The sequence below is a fragment of the Monodon monoceros genome, unplaced genomic scaffold, assembly GCF_005190385.1.
Source record: "Monodon monoceros isolate NGI ecotype Baffin Bay Population unplaced genomic scaffold, NGI_Narwhal_1 Super_Scaffold_6, whole genome shotgun sequence".
Taxonomy (NCBI): domain Eukaryota; kingdom Metazoa; phylum Chordata; class Mammalia; order Artiodactyla; family Monodontidae; genus Monodon; species Monodon monoceros.
This window is the reverse complement of record NW_021703783.1, coordinates 33,188,656-33,212,638: the sequence shown is the minus strand read 5'-3', so window position 1 is coordinate 33,212,638 and position 23,983 is coordinate 33,188,656. Positions and strand designations below refer to the sequence as shown.

Below are 23,983 nucleotides of genomic sequence, written 5' to 3'. Positions count from 1 at the left end.
TCTTATTCGCTTTACTATATTAGTAAATGTATCTCTTGTAAATGTGTATATGCAAAAATGTGTAAGCAGAAATTAACTGATAAATAGGATAATGGTTTTCATCATTTTAATGGAGCACAGTGTCCACTAGAAGTGCCTCTCTAGATAGAATTTTATATATCTAAAGAAAACGAAATCCACCCCAAGTCCTTGTGAATGAGGCAAGACATATGCCAATAAATGAAACAATCTCTTACCAGAATAAAATAATCCTAACATTTCCTTTCTTCCAGAAAGCTCTTGCAGATTTTCCCCAATCAGGATAGGGCTTGTCCTGAAGCATCATATCAGTGACCTGAAGCAATGAAAGAAACTTATTTAGCACTTTCAGAAATCTTCCATTCAGGTTTAAATATGTATATAATTCACATTTTGTTAAGAATAAAATATGTATGTATTTTAACATTAGAATATATGCAGAGATGAAAATTAGAAGAATATGCTTTAGTTAAAAGTTTTAACAGTTCATTTGACTTCACATATTGAATGAGCATATTTAAGGCTGTTCAACGTATCAAATAGTGATATTTTTTAAAAAAACATCAAGATTACCTTATCCAAGGAGGCATCTTTAAGATACTATTAACTTCTCCATAGAAACAAAAACATAATAAATAAAATGTCATATTCTTTTTAAGTTTGTCTAAATCAGAAACTCCAAAATTCAAACATTTCCTGATGTGTCTAGATTTTTACGTATATCACTAGTCAAAATATTACCTTCCTTTCTCTCCCTTTTTCCCTTCAATGATGTGTGAGATATAAGACATGAACCCTTTTTATGGCATATTATTCTAATTATCCAGTATTGTTCCAAAAATGTTCCACCTCTTTTTCTCAGGTGCACAAATCCTGCCCGTCTTGGGTAAAGTCACATCACCACTGTGATGTTTTCACCATTCCCTCCAACTGTGGGAGCCTGATTCCTCCAGCTCCATTTTTCTTTCTCAAGATTGCTTTGGCTATTCAGGGTCTTTTGTGTTTCCATACAAACTGTGAAATTTTTTGTTCTAGTTCTGTGAAAAATGCCATTGGTAGTTTGATAGGGATTGCACTGAATCTGTAGAATGCTTTGGGTAGTACAGTCATTTTCACAATGTTGATTCTTCCAATCCAAGAACATGGTATATCTCTCCATCTGTTTGTATCATCTTTAATTTCTTTCATCAGTGTCTTATACTTTTCTGCATACAGGTCTTTTGTCTCCTTAGGTAGGTTTATTCCTAGGTATTTTATTCTTTTTGTTGTAGTGGTAAATAGGAGTGTTGCCTTAATTTCTCTTTCAGATTTTTCATCATTAGTGTATAGGAATACAAGAGATTTCTGTGCATTAATTTTGTATCCTGCTACTTTACCAAATTCATTGATTAGCTCTAGTAGTTTTCTGGTAGCATCGTTAGGATTCTCTATGTATAGTATCATGTCATCTGCAAACAGTGACAGTTTTACTTCTTCTTTTCCTATTTGGATTCTTTTTATTTCTTTTTCTCCTCTGATTGCTGTGGCTAAAACTTCCAAAACTATGTTGAATAAGAGTGGTGAGAGTGGGCAACCTTGTCTTGTTCCTGATCTTAGTGGAAATGGTTTCAGTTTTTCACCATCGAGAGCAATGTTGGCTGTGGGTTTGTCATATATGGCCTTTATTATGTTGAGGTAAGTTGCCTCTATGCTTACTTTCTGGAGGGTTTTTATCATAAATGGGTGTTAAATTTTGTCAAAAGCTTTTTCTCCATCTATTGATATGATCATATGGTTTTTCTCCTTCAATTTGTTAATATGGTGTATCACATTGATTGATTTGTGTATATGGAAGAATCCTTGCATTCCTGGGATAAACCCCACTTGATCACAGTGTATAATCCTTTTAATGTGCTGTTGGATTCTGTTTGCTAGTATTTTGTTGAGGTTTTTGGCATCTATATTCATCAGTGATATTGGCCTGTAGTTTTTTTTGTGTGTGTCATCTTTGTCTGGTTTTGGTATCAGGGTGATGGTGTCCTTGTAGAATGAGTTTGGGAGTGTTCCTCCCTCTGCTATATTTTGGAAGAGTTTGAGAAGGATAGGTGTTAGCTCTTCTAAATGTTTGATAGAATTTGCCTGTGAAGCCATCTGGTCCTGGGCTTTTGTTTGCTGGAAGATTTTTAATCACAGTTTCAATTTCAGTGCTTGTGATTAGTCTGTTTATATTTTCTGTTTCTTCCTGGTTCAGTCTCGGAAGGTTGTGCTTTTCTAAGAATGTGTCCATTTCTTCCAGGTTGTCCATTTTATTGGCATATAGTTGTTTGTAGTAATCTCTCACGATCCTTTGAATTTCTGGGAAATACTTATCATATTTTCTAGAAGGAAGCAATCTGCTGCTATATGACCAATTATCACAGCAGCATGTTTTGGAAAAATGACATTCAAGGACAAAGGATTTTCTCAGGAAAATAGCAAGATGAGGCAAAAAACATTTTTTCTGATGCCAGACAGCTGGTCTTTTTCACTCCCAGCTCCAACTCTTTAAGTCATATCATCAGATCAATGTCAGGTCACTTGCAGCTAAATTGGCAGGAGCAGAGACAGTCATTAAAGGGATGTATTCAATAAAGAAAAATCCAATTACCTTCTGCATTAGAGTAATCAAATTCATTTCTGGTGTTGGTCAAGGACAGTCTTTGTGGGAATACATGCAGGAAAGGGGGGACTGAGGACAATGCAAAAATATTGCTGTGTAGCATAAATACAATGTGAAACTTGTTGATGCTTCGCTCCAGGGAAGATTATTAGAATTTGAAATTGCTGGTCTTTCTTTCTAAGCTGGGAGACATTTGTCTAAATCTTTGAGTCTCACAATCCTTCCTTTCTCCTTTCCTCTCTGCTAGGTCTTTGCAAAAAACTCAGAACTTCATTACGCCCCTTATGCCTTGTTGGCAGTCTTTCTCAGTAGAATATAAGCTTATCTTGGGGCTTGAGTATAGTACAATCTGAGCAGGAACATGCATGTTGAGATTTAAAAGTCAGTAAATGATCATAAAAGCAAGTGATCTCTACAGCAATCTAAGTGAAAACTTCGCTCCTCTGTGAGTTTAGCCTATATGACATGGTGGTAACAAGGGCAGCAAGAAGATACAATGGCATCGGTAATATCTGGCATTTGCTAGAGAGCTTCATGGATTACAAAGCTCTTAGATGTATTCTTCTTAAGAATTGTTGTAGCAACTTTATAAAATAAGTCATTATATCCTGCCTTTCGCCCATGGAGAAAGAGAAGTTAGTGAGCAGGGTCACACTTCTAATGTACTGTTATGTGCACCAGCTCTGGGGCCAGCCTCCCTGGCTTCTAATCCAAGTTTTGTCTCTTACTATTTTTTGATTTGGGGCAAAGTAATCAACCACTGTGTCTCAGTTTCTTATTCATCATCTATTGGCACACAATACATGTTAGTAGGTGTTATAATAATTATAGATGTTTATTGTTGATGTCTATCATTCTGCTTCCTGTGACTGTGTTGAATAACTGGATTTGGAGTCAAAGGGATTGACAATCAGTCTCATCTCTTCCATAAAGACAAAACTATCATATATTGAACCGTTAGAAAGTGACAAAGATACAGTACAATGTTAAAATACATTACAGATTAAATTGCTGTGAAAAATCAAAGGGAAGGGAGGTCAGTAGTCCAACTGTACATGTAGGTACTCACATGTAGGTACTACATATAGTTTTATGTTAAGCATGTGATATTAATAAAAAATACTGATTTATTAGGATACAAGGTCATAACATAATAACAATAACAGTAGCTACATAGTGCCTCTCTTGAGATAGCTATTATGCAGTGGAGTATCATTTAAGAGAAATAAGTGCTATGCCATTAATACACGAGCATATACATTAAGGATATTAATGAACAAACGTAGACATACAATTTTGCAATGCTCTTTTACAACTTTTCTCTATTTAACAATATATCTTGAGCATTATTATATTTACATCAGTACCTGTAAAATTATTTAAATAGTTTCTTCTTTGTTTCATCTTCTATCCTACATTATGTGCATTTTACTGTAATATAAAAGGTTTCTATTATTTCTGATTATTATCTTTATAATTAAACTTCATTTAATAGATGTATTTTATTATTTCTGTTGATTTTATTTATTCCCTAGTATGAGCATTGACAAAATTATTTTTCTGCTTCTTCTCCCTCTGCCTTCTCCCCCTCCATCACCCTATTGTACTTATTATATTATTTTTCCTATTAACTTTTTGACTCTTTGAATATATTAAGTCCCTATTTTATTTATCATCTTTAAATGATACCTTTTCCCCTCATCTATAAAAGATGTGAACTTCAGAATATTATACTTTTTTACACCATATATCATTTCTATGTTGTTATGGTTTGGGAATACCTCTATATTCTGGTCTATAATCAGAAGCCATGCATTTCTTTTGACCTTAGTTCAAATTGCCTCAACAATCTTTTCCAGTACTACTGCTGGAGTTTTTCCACTATTTCCAATGCCTGAACTTTTCTCTATAACATTCTTCCGGAAGATTTGTGAAAACAATGCAGCCTACAACCAAATTGTTTATTTTCTTTACACGTGACCAGTAATTAGGCTGAGTATAAAGTTACTGAATCACAACTGTTTTCCTTAGAATTGAAGGCATTGTTTTACTTTCTTAACACTGTTGAGTGATGCCAAGAAGCAGTATCAGAAAACTGGAACCAGAAAATTTTTTTCCATCTTTACAGGTAAATTGATTTTTTTTTTTTTTTTTTACGGTACACGGGCCTCTCACTGCTATGGCCTCTCCCGTTGCGGAGCACAGGCTCCGGACGCGCAGACTCAGCGGCCATGGCTCACGGGCCCAGCCGCTCCGCGGCATGTGGGATCTTCCCGGACCGGGGAATAAACCCGAGTCCCCTGCATTGGCAGGCGGACTCTCAACCACTGCGCCACCAGGGAAGCCCCGTGAATCGATTTTTTAATTGCTTGGATGCCCACAGTATTCTCTCTCTTTTTTTTTTTTTAGTGTAATAATTTTGCTAAGTTTATTGATTGCTGTCACTTTTCTAGGCACAATTTGCCCTTTAAGTCTAAAGATTCACGTTTCTTTATTCTATTAAGTCTTTTGGGAATACTTAACCATTACTTTACTTATCCATTTTTTTAGTTCTATTTTTTAGAGACACAATTATGCAGATTCTGGTTTTTTTCTATCTTCTATGTCTACACCTCTTTTTAACTTTTAATTTCACTCAGTCATATCATATCCCTTACTATGATTTTGGGTGTGTTGACTAATGTTTGTGGAGATTCCAATTTGACCTTTTTTTCTCTACATTTTTCTCTTCTGCATTCCTTTCCTGAGCCTACCATCTCTTGTTTCATCTTCTACTGTCTCACACCATCCTCTCTACATTCTTGTATCTTTGCTTTGAAACCTTATTTTATAAAGACAATGATTTAACTAATTTTTTTAATTCACTGGGATATTTTAATCAAAATTTTCCTCTGGCTTGTGGTATCATTTTTCTGGTGGAGGGTTCTTCACCTGTTATTGGATTTTCTTGTTATTTTCTTCCTCTTTTATTCTTAATGACAAAATTCTCGTACTGGTTCCTTTGGAATGGATTGCCTTCTGAATGATGTGAGGTTTTCCCTGGACTAGCATTCTGCAAGAGGCTCATGTTGAGGGGTGACAGGGCCCACTCCCAATCAGAACACCCCATCCCCATTATTTCAGGCCTTTCAGGGAGGGCCACCTACTTTGGAGAACTGTTCTTTGCCAACTTGGCCTGAGATCTGTAGTCACCATATGTCCTCTTAGCATTGTCATGAAACATACTTGACAGTCACTACATTTGGCAACCCTCCATCATAGATCATGCTTCTGATTTAGAGATGTGATTTAGTTAGAATCAGATAAAGTTAAAGATAAAGTTAGAATCTCTGACACTTATACTCCACACTCTTTTAGTTCATTGCCCAAATCGTCCTATTTTAAAATGGAAATTCTGTATTGTTATTTAAAATGATTATTAAAAGCCTTTTCATGATGACAGGTATTTTGGGCAACTTTGAGGCCATACCATCAAAAATAATTACTACATCTGTGATATACTTGTCTCCTTGTTTTAATGGTATTCATTAGATGACCTAAATAGCATTCAAAGCTAGTTTTTATTTAATGCTGTTTTAGATTAATGCCTTCCCCAAATACAACTTTATTCAAAACAAAATAATGAAACGTAATATGAGATTTTGTAGGTATTTGAATATAAGGTAATTTCAGATTTTCTGAGAGATTATTCTGAAGAAAAGCTTTGCTTCATATTCATCATATGTGTAATATAAAAATGTAATTAGTTTATCTGGCTACCTATATTATTATATGCGTGAATTTTGAAAAAGTGTTTAGTTAATTGAATGATAAGTATTCTGTAAGAGCATTTATAATTTTCATCTCGTAAAGATAATAGTGCTAGGGGCTTCCCTGGTAGCGCAGTGGTTGAGAGTCTGCCTGCCGATGCAGGGAACACGGGTTCGTGCCCCGGTCCGGGAGGATCCAACATGCCGCGGAGCGGCTGGTCCCGTGAGACATGGCCGCTGGGCCTGCGCGTCCGGAGCCTGTGCTCCGCAACGGGAGAGGCCACAACAGTGAGAGGCCCACATACCGCAAAAAAAAAAAAAAAAAAAAGATAATAGTGCTAATAGTTTCCCAATTTAATAGTGTCTTCCATCTCATGAAAATTAGATCAAAATATGCCATCAGCAATGGATGATTTTCATGGATTTCTACAATTACTTTTTAAACACTTGGATAAAGGTCCTTATATAATTGTTACTATGACCAAGATTTGTTTTTTGTTTGTTTTTAGTTCCTTGTCCAGTTAAGAAAGTAAATTGAGATTATTAGTAATGTACTGCCCCACAGCTGCAATATTCTTTTCCTGACTTTATTAATGCCACTTTTATTTAGATTTCATTGAGGCATATCACAGGTACACATTAATTGTACAGAATTCTTTAGATGGAATTATACGCCAGTAATTGGCACTTACGAAGAATGAATAGGCAATTAATGCCAAATTTTCAATACCAAGCAAACCCATATTTTGGCAGGTGTTTTGAAATTCCCTATAGTGTTCATTCAGGGACAGGATGGGAAGTTAACAAAGTTCCTTTAATTTGTAATAGCAAACTTTACTTTTGAGGGCTTTAGCTGCCCAAAGAATTATGGTTCAGGACACAGTGATTTACCAATAGCCAAAGCCAATATCAAAATGAGTGAATCTTCACATACCCAGGCCAAGAGGAGAGATTGCTTATCATTATGAATAACATGAGCATGACAGTGAGTAATAAGTCATTGGTCACAAACCAGGAAATGTCAGCACTTAAGCTGGAGAGGAAGAAAAGATGGTGAGCAGGGCTCCAGTATTTCTTTAAATTGTTCATTTTACTTCTATGCTTCTAAGCAGATTGATGGAAAGTCCTTGTTCATGCTGCAGCCATATATCCCCAAATTCTTCTCAATGTCATCAAAATTATAGTAAGAAGTCTGACTCCATTTTTTTCTTTTTTTTTATATTTGACTGCTGACTACTTTTAAGCTTCACCATCCACTCTTCTCCTTTTGCCCCACATCTGGGTAAGTTGATGAGAAAACCCTAGCACTCCTTCCCTTGGCATCAGCAGGAAGTCCAAACCACGAGCAGGAATTCTCACTCCAGACCCACCCCAAATCCACCATAAAAACCCCATGTCAGTCTCTTTTTCTGACTCCTTCAAGCCATTTTTGGCCCTGTTTGGGAGCCGCCATGCTCTCTGAGAACCTTCATTATGGGAGGAATAAACCTTTTCATACTCTGTTGGTGCAAGTGTGGCATCATCACTGTCAACACTTGAACAAATTTGAGATGGGGTCCATCCTACTTCTACGGAACGGTCACAACAATAGCAAACTTGACATCATCATGACAAGTAGAGAGTTCTTTGTGATTTTTTTCTCAGGTCTACTTTGAGATCCTAACTTTTTGTTATGGAATCTTGGCATCTTCTGATACAAACATATTCTCGTCACCAAACAGCAGTGCAAAAGTCTTCAAATGAACTGAGATACTCCTAAGAGATTGTCAAGGAAACGTCAATGTATTCTTGAAACTCTAGTTCCATGCATCAAAGGCTAATATTATATAAAGACAAAACCTACCTAAGTGACTAAAATGAAAAACAGTAACAACACCAAATGAAGATGAGGGTGTGGAGAAATTGTGGGAGACTATCTCCCATATATTCCAGGAAAGTGAAATGTTACAGAAACTCTGGAAAACAGTTTGGCAGTTTGTTATGAAACTATACATCAATTTCAACACAGTCCAACAGTTGCACCCTTGGGCATTTTTCCTACACAAAAATAAATGTATGATAACACCAACATCTGTACACAAATGTTCATGTCAGCTTTATTAAAAATAGCCCCAAACTGGAAACAATCTAGATATCCTTCAGTTGGTGGATAAATACATGGTTATACATCTGTGTCATGGAATAGTACTTAGCAATGAAAAAGAGCAAACTACTGACACATACAACAATTTGTATGAATTTCCAGAGAATTATGGTGAGTGAAAAAAAAGTCAATCCAAAAGGTCACGTACTTTTCAAATCTATTTAGATTACATTTTGAACAGACAAAATTTTTGAACTGGAGAACAGATTAGAGGTTGCCAGGGGTTAGGAAATAAGGTGTGGCAAAGGTCAGGGGGTGAATATGGTTGTATAAGGCAGAATGAGGGATCCCTGTGGTGATGGAATTGTTCTGTATCCTAACTGTGGTGATGGATACACAAACATACATATGTGATAAAATGGTATAAAACTAAACACACACACACATACACACATACAAATAAGTACTAGTAAAACTTGAGAAATCTGTATGAGACTGGTGGATTGCGCCAATGTCAATATACTAGCTGTGATACCATACTATGAAGTAACAGTGGGGGAATCTGGATAATGGGTGTATGGGATTTCTCTGTAGTATTTCTTACAATAGCACATGACTCAGTTATCTCAAAATAAAAGTGTTAATTGAAATTTTTTATAAAAAGCTGATGTGGTATAAACCCTTCATACGAAATAGGGAGGAAGTAAAAGCTCCCAGCTCTAGCAACAATGTCCTGAATGTAAAGGGAGACTCTGTAGAATGCAAAAGATTTAAAGTGGTTGAATTAACCCTGCAAACATACTCATTATCAGAATATAAGCTCCATGATTGCAGAGATTTTGTATATTTTGTTCACTCTCTGTCCCCATCCTCTAGCATTCTATCTAGTATACTATAGGGTCTCAGTAAACATTTATTGAATGAATGAATAAAAGGATAACTGGATGAATGAGTAAACAAAGGGAATCAACAGGAGCATGGAATGCAGAACAGGCCAGTGGGGAAAGCTAGGATAAATAGTTATTAGTCCAAAGAGCTCTTTCAGAATTCTCTGTTTAGTGGTGATGATGGTGCTAATAGCGGCAGTAGCAGTAGTGGTGTTAGGAGTGTAGTACATGGATGGTAGAATATTCCTTTTCCTCCCAACCCTGCCCCTTCACCTCTTGGAAAGGTAGGAAGACACAGGAGGTATACAGTTAAGATTCCAAAAGAGGTAGAAGTGGTCTTTATCAATGTCTGGAAAAATAAAGAAATCAAATACAATTTCAAACAAGGATATTAAGTCTAAGATGCATGCTACTCACATTATCCATGTGCATAATATATTTGCTTTATTATGAATTTATTTATAGATGAACTAAATAAGGACACGCAGCAATCCCCTATTTTAAAGACTGAACAGTAGCACACTTTCATATGCTTTTTTTGTGGTGTTGATACATTGTATAACTCTGGGGGGTAGTGTGTGGTGGCCTCTGGACTTGCACAGTACCCAGCCTGTGCATCTTTATGTAGTGGTCCTGTTTTATTGGTATCTCTGCATTCCTTGTAGCATAGCATTATTTTCTTATCCTCCCTTTTAGGTCACTCTATATGGAAACAAAGTCTAAATGCACTTTTTGACACTAAGGAAATACTGTACTGTACAGGACAACGCATGTAGTTTTTCTCCTATCACTGCCACCTGACCCCCGCTACACACACCATACCACATACACGGACACACACATACAGTCAGTCTTACAGAACAGCACTTCCAGCTGAGTCAAAGAAAGAGCCAATGGTCAACCAGAAAGGATTATGCATACTCACTGAGGTACATTAGCTGAGCATACAATTAAGTAAATGGAAAATACGGATGAAATTTTCCTAAATTACCTAGGGATGCCTTGAATGAATTGCTACAAGAAATATCTGAAAATCACTGGCAAACGTCTACTGGTGAACATTAAACCTGGAATGTATTCTACAGATTTTTAGAAGCACAACCAGGATTTCATAAGGCATGAATATTAATGCACCTGCTTATTATCTCCATTGATAGCCTACACTGCTTTTGTGATATATTGCACCTTATTGCTGGATCCCTACTGATTTACAAAGAGTCATGGACTGTTTTTATTATTAAGTAAGGAGATTGGGCATGTTTCAGTATATAGAAGCACTTAGAAAAAGATACCTGACTTACCTGAATACAAAAATATACACAATCTAAAAGTATCTTCCCAGGCAAGGTCTGCAGAGTTTCAAATAGTGTGTTAACAGATGCAGAATAAATACAATGTGCCCCAGTACAATTTGCTGTCAAGCACTTTGAATTATAATATAGAGTAAATGGAAAGAACTAGAATTATTACTGATTTTGCTGAACAAGAAGCCAGCAGAAAAATATTTAGACTATCTTCTGCCATGTTACTCCTTATGAGTGGCTAAATTATCAAATGATAGTAGCTTAATATTACACGGTTAAGCATTTATTTTTGTTCTGTGGCTTGAAGGAATAAGCAGCTTTCAGCATCTATACTTTCCTTATTTTGTTAACATAGATAAGAGATTGCTACTAGAGAAATTAATTATACAAAATAGGCCATAATATGGTAGCTTTGTGATTGTACGTATGAATGGAGGGCCAATAGAAAGACATATAAAAGATGCTTTCAGAAATGTGATTATAAGAACCATTATTCACCAAGCAGCCTTAGAACACAGAAAGGGCAAACATCTCCTTAAAGGGAAAATAAATCTCATTTTAAAGATCTCAGCATTCCAGTTTCTGAGTGAAATGCCTAAAACATGCTAGCTCTAATGACAGAATCAATGGAGTTGGCTCAGTCTCCCAGACCCAGCACCACTATGTAACCTGCCATATTGCTCACATGATACTTATTAAAATGTTTTAGTCAACTCTGAAAGGTGACAAATCCAAATCTATAGGCCAGTGGGTTGAAAAGAATTGGCTTGTCATTCCTACTGCTAGTAAAAAGTAAGTTCAAGAAAAGGCTGATAAATCAACCATCTGACATAACCACCTTCATTCTGTTTTCAAAATTTGAGAGATTATCAAGTAAGGCAAACACCAAGTAACATACCTTATAAATTTAAGCATTATTTCTATGTTATATTGGTGTCTGATATAATTATAACACTATGGACTAAACGTTTGGGTGACATAACAGCAAGCTCAGAATTCAAAAGCAGTATCCTAAATATGTATCTTTGCAGTGGGATTATTATTTCAGCATTCAGTGTCTAAAACTAAATATTTTCATTTCAAATACAAGTAAAATATTGGTTTTAGAGCATATTTTAAAAATTAAACCTAGGAAGTTGCATTAATCAATATGTTTTCTGTCGTTTTGTTAATATATCACAGACATCTACATATTCAAGATGTTTTGGGCTTCCCTGGTGGCGCAGTGGTTGAGAGTCCGCCTACCGATGCAGGGGACACGGGTTCATGCCCCGGTCCGGGAAGATCCCACATGCCGCAGAGCGGCTGGGCCCGTGAGCCATGGCCGCTGGGCCTGCGCGTCCGGAGCCTGTGCTCCGCAACGGGAGAGGCCACAACAGTGAGAGGCCCACATACCGCAAAAAAAAAAAAAAAAAAAAAAAAGATGTTTTAATTAAAATTATTAAAATTGCATCTATATCAAAGCACATATAATGTATATTAAGGCATAAAGAATACAAATAAATAGTACAGCATCTTCCACTACGTACCTTGAAAAAACTAGAATAAAAACAAAAACTTTTAAGCCCTCTGTGTACTTATCCCCAGTCAAATTACCTTGGGGTAACCACAATTCTAAATCTTGTATTTTATAATTCCCATTTTCTTGTTTTTCTTTGTGGCTTTATGTCATCTGGATGCAACCACAAATGTAATAAAATATTATTTAGTTATATATATTTTGTGTATTTGTAGTTAAACAGAATAATTCAGTGTGATTTTCCTGCATCTGGCTTAGGGTTTTTATTCACCCTAAGATCTTAATGCTGTACACTTAATTTATTCATTTTCAGTGTTTCTTTTTTTTATTGTAAGTGTTATGATGGTGGAGTTATCACTTATTAAATTCTGTCAGTTTATACTTTATAAATTTTGAACGTATGTTATAGGGTACATATTAGTTTAAAATTGTTACACCTTCCTGGTGAATTCATTTTAACCAGTGGTTAACTCTCTTTAACCCTAAAAAGGCTTTATTTTCCCTCCCAAAGGTCTATTTTGCTTGCTATCAATGTAACTACATCAATTTTATTTTGGATACTCTTCCCCTAGTACCTATTTTCCATTCATTTACTTTCAAAATTTCTTTTTCTTTAGATTTGGAGCATGAGTCTTGAAAACAGCATGTGGCAGGCAGAATTCGAAGAATGATCCCAAATGACCCTTGCCTAATTGATCCAGTGAATTCTGCCAACAAGCTGAATGAGCTTGGAAGGGGATTCTTCCCCAGACCCTCCAGGTAAGAGCCCAGGATGGTCAAAACTTTGATTCCAGACTTGTGAGATCTGAAACAGAGAACCCAGTGGAGCTCATGCAGACTTCTGACCTACAGAACTGTAAGCTAATGAATGGGTTTTGTGTTAAGCTGCTAAATTTGTGATAACTTGTTATGTAGAAACAGAAAACTAATATACAGCTTATAGTTTAAAATTGCTTTAAGCTAATCTGTCCATATTTGTCTTTTAAGAAAGTTACATTAGCTGTGCTTACTAATATAATTTATTTCTACCACTTCATTTTTACCTTTATTACTTCAACTTTTCTTTTTCTCCTTCATTTTTGCCTTCTTTCAGATTGAGTTTTTATTTGCATTTAATTTCTTTCTTCTGTATTGATTTCGATGCTATAGTATTTATTTCTATTTACTAGGAATTTGTCCTAGAAATTTTACCCAGTATACATAAATTACTAAAATCTAGTTAATCAGTATCACTACTCTACTCCCAAACAATTCAAAGAACTTATAGTGATTGAATTCTGATCACCCCTTCCCAACTTACATGCAAATTTGTCTAGAATTTTAGTTCCATCTGGCTTTTATTACCACCTGCTTATTTTTAACAAATAAGTCATTATAGTTAATTTTTCACAGTCATTTTTTGCTTATATTTAAAAGCATATTAAACATTTTTTGTCCACAAATCTCTTCTAGCATCTCAGATTGCCTTTTTAGAATCATTATTCTTATATCTTCATTGTAATGTTGCCTTGAGAAGTTTCTTTAGTGAGTTTGTAAAGATAAAGTTTGTTTTACTTTTTTCTGAAAATTTCTACTTGGCTGGTATTGTTACACAAGAGTTTTTATGGGCTTTACTGTTCTAAGAAAATTTTCTTTTAACATATGGAAGATATTCTCCTGGCCTCTTTTGTTGCTGATTACAAATCGTCAATCTTTCATTTCTTTATAGGTAATTTGTTTTGTTTTCTTGTTACTTTTAAGGTTATTTTTCCTTTGATGATATGTAGTTTCACTCTCACTTGTCTAGGGGTGGAATTTTTTTCCTATTTTTAATTTGTTGTGATTCTGGAAGCTGAAAATTTGTAAAATCTAAGCTTTTTTTTTTTCCTTCAAATATTGCTTCACCCCATCCTATTTCCACCTTCTGGAATTTTGATTAGATGCACATAAGAACTTGTCACTTCATGTCTCTTACCTTCTTTTAAATATTTTCTATTTCTCTGTATATCACTATGGAAAAATATATTTCAGATGTATTTTATACTTTAATAATTATCTATCTTTGTCTAATATGTTCTTTAACCCAAAAATAATTTTTCATTTCAATCATTATGTATTTTTATTCCAAAAAGTTCTGTTTGGGTCATTTTCAAATTACCCAGTCTTCCATTCCTTAGTTACATTTTCAATTCCTTCTTTATTCATTTGAATATATTATTTGAAAATACATTTTTATGTGCTATATAGAACATTCTAAAAACTAAAATCTGTGTGGGTCTGTTTCTGCTAGTTGTATTTACTGCTGTTACTCATGATACTTATTGTGTCTTTTGTAATTTTTGATTATACAGTCATGTTTATTGGCATTTTATTTATGCAGATATTTTAAGGACAGGTTTGTTAACATGTTCCCTCAGAGAGAACTCATGCTTGGTTCTGTGAAGGGCCTAAGAAAACTTCCAACCTGGGATCACTTTAAAATAAATTCTTAGTGTAAAGTTTATGAACCCGCAGGAGGTGAGAATTTGGGCCATCCACCCACTTGGGGGACAGTTTATGGTTATAAATTCTCAGGGAGACTTCATTTTCTCCTCTCTTCAGAACCCATGACAAGGCAGCCAAGTTTCTAAGGTGTTTCCTTATTTAGGGCAAATTTTTACCAGTCAACTTTCTCACTGAGAGTGAAGTTTTTCCAGGTTCCTGGCTTTTTGTTGACTGTTTCTAATTTGACAGTACATCTCGTCTGGACCCTCAGTTTTGTCTTCTTTTCCTCACATGAGTGTAAAAAAAAGAGCTCTAAGTCACTAACAATGGGCAGATGCCCTCAGGTCAGTCACTGTCCCTCTCCTTAACTATCTGGGTTTGATTCATATTTTACTTTCGGTCTCTAAGGATATCCTTTATTTTCCAAAAAGAAAAAGGCCATGGTTTTGAAAAGATTGCTATTTTTATTTTCTATTTGTTTTATTTAAAAATATGAATATAGTCAAGGTGTTTGTTATTGGAAGGTGGTTGATTTTGTTATTGTTTTTGCTTTTCCCCAGTTATCTAGTTCACCATATTCCCAGTAACAGTTCAATTTTTCCACACCCTTTCTATCACGCTCACTTTAGCAGTGTACAGAACATGATGTTTTAACAAAGATACCAAGTTTTCATCACTAATCCTAGAAAGGCTAGATTCATGTCTAGAAATAATTAATTCTAGAATGAATAAAGATATTCAATAATTTTCAAAGGTGCATATCCAAATAAACTCATAGGTTCTCTGTTTTGTTTTCCAGTCTACAAGTACAAAGCTGGCTGCACTTGAGAAATGCCTCCCCTCCCCACACATAACTCATTTCTACCTTAATCTGAAGCAGAGTAGATGCTAATCAAGTTTTCACTTTATATCTTTGGGAGTTTAACACATGTTTATTGACAGCAAATTCACATGCATTTTCTCCATGATCTAGGCATTACTGTGTTCCCAGTTTTGGGAGCAGAGGAGGCTTGATAACTGGTCCAAGGACAGAGTGTGACAGGACCAAGGTGCAGAATAAATGCCAGTATGCCCGATTCCAAAGTCCAAGCTGTCAGCCAGTGTGCTCTGTGTCTACTTCATTAATATTATCGATGATTTATTACAACAAATAATTTATCATCAATTGAAAATCTTCATTTAACAAATGGTGAAGCAGACACAGAGGAGTTTCATGACATGCACAGAGCAATTTAGCATTTACAGCCAAAGTAGGCCATCTTGTTCTTAATCCTCTTCCCTCACTGACACTTACATTTGGAATATGACAACCCCATTTAGAAAAGTCTGAAAACACTGAGCATCCAGTATGTCCTAAGAGACAGAGCAGGAAGCCAAGGGCCAAGCTTCAGATGCAGAGGACCTTGGATGCTATGCGTGGCCCCCTGGCTCTGCTACTGAAGACTCTACTGCGGGAGTGGGAATGAGGTTGACATGAGATTATCCTTTACAGTTTTATCCCAAACCCACTTCCCCTACTACTGGTCTACTCCGCTAAGATTGAAATTATTATTTGAGGCAATGGTATACAAAGGGGTGTGATTACTGCATTAAATCTGAAAAATTAGAAAGAAACATCTTAGAGCCACAATTTAGTGTCAATCTTACCCTTATACGTTGCTGTTTATGTGTAAAGCTTATTCTGATCATAAATACACAAATAAAATGTCCTTTATGTTTTATCACACGATTTGGAAAATGTTTACATATTTTATAAGTATTTATTAAGTATTTTTCTTTTAAAGGTTTTTGAACCACCACACACTAAAGTACTTCTTTACTTATGGGAAAAAAATAAGTTGCTACTTCAACTCAATTTAAAGCAATGGTCAATTTACTAAATACTCACTGACCACTAACCTTGTGACCTCCACTAAGCACTATGATAGTTCATTGACTTGTTTCAGGTTGTTCATCCTTATAATGAGGATGATAAGCCCTGTGTCCCTCACGAGATTGTTGTGGCCCTTGTGGTGGTTAATTTTATGTTACCTTGATTGGGCTAAGGGATGCCCAGATACCTGATGAAACATTATTTATTAGTGTGTCTGTGAGCGTGCTTCCAGAAGAGATTAATATTTGAATTGGTAGACTGAGTAAAGAAGATAGCCCTTGGACTTAGGGGCATCATCCAATCCATGGAGACCCTGAATAGACCAAAAGGTGGAGGAAAGGTGAATTTGTTCTTTTTGCTCCTGCTGGGACATCCATCTTCCCCTGTCCTTGGACATCAGTGCTCCTGGTTCTTGGGCCTTCAGGACTCGGACTGGCACTTATACCATTGGATTCCATGTTCTCAAAGTCCTTTGGACTTGGACTTATATCAATGAACCCCTACTCTTAGGCCCTTGGACTCAGACTGAATTATACTGGCTTTCCTGGCTCTCCAGCTCGCAGATGGCAGATCATGGGATTTCTTGGCCTCCAAAATCCCAGGAACCAATTCCTATAATAAATATCCTCATATATATACATATATCTATATCTAATCTATATCTATATCTAAATCTATATCTATATCTATCTATATCTCCTATTGGTTCTGTTTTTCTGGTGAGCCTTGACTAATATAGGCCTGGAGCAGAAAATACTATTAAATGATCCAATATGTAAGGTCATTATTGAACAAAGCAAGCATATCAGAGTCCCTACCTTCAAGGAGTTTAGAACGAGTCAGTATAAAATCTCAAATCAGTTCGATGCAGAACAAAACAAAATGTCAGTTGAAGCCATTACAAGTCTGCCAACTCTTATCTAAAATTTACTGGGGCCAGATACATTTTAGGATTTAGAATTCTTCAGATTCTAGAAGGGGAACATAGTAGACATAAGTTTAGGAGGTAACACTTCCACAATAAAACATATTCATATTTCTGTAACAAAACACATGAGTCTTCACACTTGTCAGGGTAAATAAAGAGCACAAAGGGTCTTGTGTCAGTTCAGATCTGGTTTTGCCTTTTTGGCTTTCAAAGCTTTTGAGATTTTGGAATTGTGGATAAAGAGTTATAAATCTCAGGCATATGTAACTGAAACAATTATTTATCATCGGGTTCTTACTCAATCTGTTCCTTTCATTTATCCACAGATTTATCTAGTAAATGAATTCTCTTTCTGGTAGAAGCCACAACAGGCAGCAGAATCACCTAAGTAACACTTCTGTCACTTAGTTGCTGAGTCTTACCCCAGGGCAATCAGATCCCATTTGTCTGAATCCAGATCTCAGTATTTTTTCCAAAGTCCTACAAATGATTTTCTATACATCCTTTTTTTGAGAACCACGATTTTAAGAGACAATATCTTTGCTCTATATCTGGTTTAATAGCTCAAGAAAATCAACAAACAAGAATGTTTCATGTTAAATTAAATTTCATGATATTAGAATATCATGAAAGTGGGTTGTCTATTTCATTAAATTCTGTATTTTGAGTGGCCATTTTCATTATTATTACTTTGCCTAGCTGGACACTTCTACAGTTCACACGGTGTGCACAGCTGGTGTGGATCAATCCTTGGTCTAGAGCTGGTCCTGTTTGTCATCTCTAGTCCTTTAATTGAGCAATTTAATCAGGCATAGGCATAGGTCTATGAAGCTTATTTTGGCATAGGTCTGTGAAGCTCTGTCAGAAAATCATGCTCGGTTGCTATTCATTTAAAAACAAGTAACCCCAGAATTTCACACATTTTCAGCCATCTCATCTAGCACATAGCTCCAAGAATTTAGAAGAAATGATTTAAACTCTGAATTTTTATTCATAAAATAAATCTAATTTTTCTAAAATCACTTCTACATCCCCTTATAGTGATGCAGAGAAGTTAATTTTGATACCACTTCTAAGTTCTTTCCTTTAGGTTTGAAGAAGAGCAACACATTACTGCTTTTCTTTGCCTATTAAAGTTTCTGAACCTTTTTCCCTTTCCCTTTTACAAAAGAGATGTTTAAGCATTGCAGGTTGCTGATATATTTTTGTTGTTCTGAGGAGTAACAAGACAATATATTATTTTTTCTTTCAGGTATAGCATGCTGTCATATCCTTTTGTATATTACAAACAAGTTAATAAATTCATGCTTATGATAACATGAGCCTAAGGTAAATACCTTTATGTCTCAGAATATACTATTGTACAGAAGAAAATCTAACATTCTTTTAGCGTCTCTAGCTTATCAAAACCATTCTCACAAACCTTTATATATTTTTCACAGCGATAAGTAATCCTTTCATACAATACAGAGAAATACCATTTTCTGCAATAGCACTTGACTGAAAGAAAGATTCCCAGCAAACAGATATTTGAAATAAGTATTAAGAATGCAAAACAAATCCATTCCTAATTATGGCAATGAATTGGACATGGGAATCACTCACTTATTCTATTATGAATTCTTAATTCATTAAGAATTATCAATGCGCTAAAGCACTATTTTAGATTCTTGGGCTACATCAATGAAAACAAACAAAAATCATGGTATTAACATTGTAGAAGGAGAAACAAAATTTAAACAATAAGCATAAATACGTTACATAGTATATTATAAGGCAATAAGTGACATGGAAAAGAGAAAAACATGAGCATGGTAAGACAGACGGGCATGCCAGGGGGAAGCAGTAGCAGAAGACGGGGATGATTGCAATTGTACTTGGGCTTCGTTGAGAAGGTGGCATTTCAGCAAAATGGACAGCGGGTGGAAGATGCTAACCACAGAGAAGCAGGAGCAAGGAGACTCGTCATTCAAGTCTGCTGGCCTCCTTTCTTTATCCAATGACCTCTGAAGACAAGAGTCAAGAAGTGACTGGTACCTGATGAGTTCTTTGGCCCTCTGCTCACTAGGAATGGCACAATTAGGGCTGAGTTGCTCTAGAAGCCATGATAATCTGCCATTACTCTCAGATTCTCTTTACCAAGTTAAGGGGTCCTTGAATGGGTTAAGCATTAAGATGTAGTAAGATGGAAAACCAGTACCAGAAAAACAATAAAGAAAAATGAATCAGGATTAGCAGCAAAGGGTCAGCAGAGAAGTAAAGCCAAAGTCGTTTACTAGATGCTCAAACGGAAGATGACTAAAGTTACTGAAAAAGAAAACAGAACCACAGGCCTAAAAGACGAGCCCAAATCAGGAAGTAAAATCAGATATGGAGATGTAAGTAGCTCACATTGTCCAAGTAATTTAATGTGATCTTTGAGGCCTGGATGTATGCCTTCCTGTTTCATGAGGTGCCCCTATCATACTGTATTTTACATCCCTCTTTCAAATTTGTTCCAAAAGAGGCACTATGTGCAAGTTCTTCCCCCAAACACCAGGTTGGATTCTTTTACTTCATCTCTTAAACCATCCTCAGAGCCACCTAAAAGCAAGGATTTAATTTCATCAGCTGCCTGTTGAAATAGAAAGCTGGCTATATTGATTCTTCCTTAGACCTAGTGGATAGATCAATACTAAGTAAATCATTGGTTAGAGCTCCATATGAGTCAGCTAGGATCTTAAAAAGCGTCTCTCTGCTCAATATGTGTATACTTGCACCCCTTACATAAAGCAGCTCTCTCGAAAAGCAAATACTGATGGTCAAATGGGATTAGTTAAGGGCAGTAGATGATTGATCTTCAAACATTAGGACATAGTACTTTGCCTGAGAAGCTACCCACTTCTTTGGTTTAATTCTATTTATGACTCAAGACCCAGCACAAATATAATATACCCGTTTCCCCCATTAGACTGTGAGCACGTCTAGGTTACAGACCCCAATGTATTCAACCTGAATGCCCCACACTTTCTTTGGCACATTATATTATTTCAAGAAACATTACTGAGGGCCAAACATTAAAAATATATGGGCTTTGCTCTTCAGGGACTTTCAAATAATTGATAAATGATTAAATGAAAAAAGAAATATTAGGTTAACAGCATTCGCTCTAAAGGGCATAATAGGAGAAACTACACATAGTCAAAATTCCTCTTATAGCATATAACACAAAATAATATACTTTTTAAAAATAGAAAAATGAGAAGTTTGCTTTGACAAACATACAAATCATAGGAATCAGAGAAAATATTCAAGATCATAATGACCTTGATATTTTTTCCTATTTACTTCTGTCCATCTGGATTAAACTGATATGGGGAAAATAAATATGCAAATATAAAAGTCTGGATACAATTAAAAAACACATATACGTTAAATAGTTTTAAGAAGCCTCCCTAGTGAGAGTCCATCTGTGCAAGAAACTAATATGTACTAGAAAACTTGACTGCCTTCAGAATTAAATAAGGCGGATGCTTAAATATAAAATTATTGCTGGTTTACTGTAAGATTATTTTCTACATACTCCCAGGTTCTCTCCATTCAAATCGCTCCTGAAGAGAACGTTAGGCATGTTTAAAGATAGGGTACACAGGGAGTGGGAAGGTAAGCTGGGACGAAGTGAGAGAGTGGCATGGACATATATACACTACCAAAGGTAAAATAGATAGCTAGTGGGAAGCAGCCGCAAAGCACGGGGAGATCAGCTCAGTGCTTTGTGAACACCTAGAGGGGTGGGATAGGGAGAGTGGGAGGGAGATGCAAGAAGGAGGAGATATGGGGATATATGAATAGCTGATTCACTTTGTTATAAAGCAGAAACTGACACACCAGTGTAAAGCAATTATACTCCAATAAAGATGTTAAATAAATAAAATAAAGATAGGGTAATTCCTTCAGCCTACAAGAGAACCACTACTGAGTCTTACTCTCATTTGAAATTTTAATGTGTTCCAAAGAACTGAGCACAGAGTAGCAGTTATTTGGCAGATTGGCGATGAAATTACTTTTGCTTGCCTAGTGTAAAAGTATCTATTTTTTTTTACAAATTCATAACCTTTTTCCTCTTGGTTTTCTACCACAAAGTTGTTATAAAATGAGGGATGCTAAGGTAGTCCTTCTATTAGGGACAGTAAAATTAATCTTCCTAGATATACAACGTGGCTACTCGAAATTATGTTAAACGGAACATAGTTCTGAATATTACTAGGTTTTTAAAACATAAGTTTCTTATAGGCTATTATGATAGTAAATCATTCTCCTTGTCACCTACCCTGTTCCACAGGAAAACTGCGTAAGTATGACACAACATATGGGGAGGTTTGACGGTAAGCAATTCACACATGCACGCCTCTCTCTCTGCATCTTTTCATGTGCCTTTAACAGCTCAGAGAGAATTTGCTAAGTTGGCTATCAATTAAACAAACAAGTTGTAAAGTGAAGGATACTGCTCTCACTGGACCAACTTTCTTGGTTTGCCAACCCTAGGTCTCTGTAGGAGAAAATGTTCTGATTGTTCTCATTGAGGCGTAAGGTTCAGCGGGAAGGCAAGTCAACCGGGGTTGCTTGACTCAGCTGTCAGTGCTGGTATTGGAAGGGCTGGGGCTTCCCATGATATCTGAAAGAGCAGATGTCAGAATCCTAACCACACCTCATTATCACGACTCCCAAAAGCCCTTTTCACACAGTGGGGGTTTTGGCAGAGATTCCAGGCAAATCATCTGCTGATCGTTCTGCATTCCTTCTGCCGAAATGCCCTTAGAAGTTCCTACTGGATATATACCACGCTCTGCTCACATTGCTACAGAACATTCTGGTGACCTGTTTTTAAATCGCTGCTTTGTGTTAGAACAGGTGGTAGGTGGCATGTAAAAAAAAAGACACCAATAATAACACTGTAAGAAATTAGGGGCTTATATGTACCTATTAGGTAGGTCTGAGAATGAACAAGAGATCTAATAAACTGCTTAATCTCAAACATCAACCAGATTCTTTTTTCCTGTGCATCATGTTACACAGAAGTGGGAAAACCATTAAATAAATGACCCCAAAACCATTATTTCATACAGCAGACACCCTCTACCTGATTCAGGGACTAGAGTGCAATACAGTGGCACATGCAACAACAGCTGTGTGGACAGGCATCCAATAATAGGGGGTGCCTGAATGAACAATGACATATTTATACTAACCAAATAATGTAATATAACAATTAACAACAATTCTCTTATATGAGTCGGTAAAATATTATAAATACACCAAAATTTCAACTGTTACTATCTCTACCTGAGGATTATTGGCAATGTTTTGCTTTTTTCATTATGTATTTCTGAGTATACTAAATCCTAGAATCCTATGTATAAAAAAATAACAACACAATTAATGGTTAAAAGTAGTTATAATTATGTCCACAGGAGTATTTTAATACACTAAAATACAAAAAAAAAGTAAGGGTATATAATAAGATAGGGAAGGCAACTAATAGATGTAGAAAGTTATTTTAAATTAAAAATTCCCACCTAGAGGGAATGCTGAGGTTTAATGTATCAATAAATGAATTGGATGATATACAGTTCTATGCTTCAAACCAGTGGGTGACAGGGAACTGGCAGAATAAGTAGACTAGATTAGAAAAAAAGATCAAAGTATATATTAAAGGAATGCACAAATGGCCTGAATCTTACAAGTTAAAATTAAATAAGGTTAAATATCATTTCTATCATCATAGCTAATAAACAAATTAGACAGAATGGGAGAGGCATGGCTTAACAGTAGCCTATGTGACAAAGTATAGTTGTCAGTACATTCAATATGAAAGAATAAATTGATGGGATTATCAAAAACAAATGTAATCTTGGGCTAAATTACTAGTATATCTAAAACATTAGAGATGATAGTATAGTTCTTTTCTGGGTTGGCTGGGCCATAGCTGGAGTAATGAATTATATTGCATAATCCACATTTTAAGAGAAATATTGATAAAGTAGTGACTGGGATATTGAGGCATCTTGAAGTCAAGTCAATTGAGAAATGACTTAAGTTGTAGATGCCTCCCCTGAGAAGAAAATATGTAGGTGAATTATGTCATGTATCTTTAAATATATAATAGGAAAATTTGGTATGTCTGCAACAGTTGGAACAACAATCCCAAAATATAAGCTCAAGAGAAGTGATTTCAGGTCAGTGTAAGGAAAAGCTTTCAAATAGTCAGACTTGTCAAGAGCTAGAAGAGGTTTCCTGTGAGGTAATGAGATCTTTGTCACTGGAGGCATACAAGTCTATTCTAGACAATTCATTGGCAAAGTTGTAGGTTACAATCCAGTGATAATTGACATTAATAAAATAATCATTACATTCTCTTTCAAAACAGAAAAACTATAATTAAATGGATAATTTGTAACTGTAAATTTTAATCAACTCATACCCCAATCAGTCCTCACTTTATAAGTTGTGAATACTGAATTATTGAATTATTGAATACTGAA

At 35.7% G+C, this 23,983-nt stretch overlaps 1 protein-coding gene across 2 annotated transcripts in view; it reads right to left on the bottom strand.

Moving 5' to 3' along the window:
- Positions 1-23,983, bottom strand: part of TMEM117 (transmembrane protein 117) — a 529,726-nt gene that overhangs the window by 196,203 nt on the left and 309,540 nt on the right. For both annotated transcript variants that reach the window (XM_029206691.1, XM_029206692.1), the window contains one exon: positions 237-334. In XM_029206691.1, the coding sequence (XP_029062524.1) occupies positions 237-334 (98 nt within the window). The remainder of the gene's footprint in view (positions 1-236; positions 335-23,983) is intronic.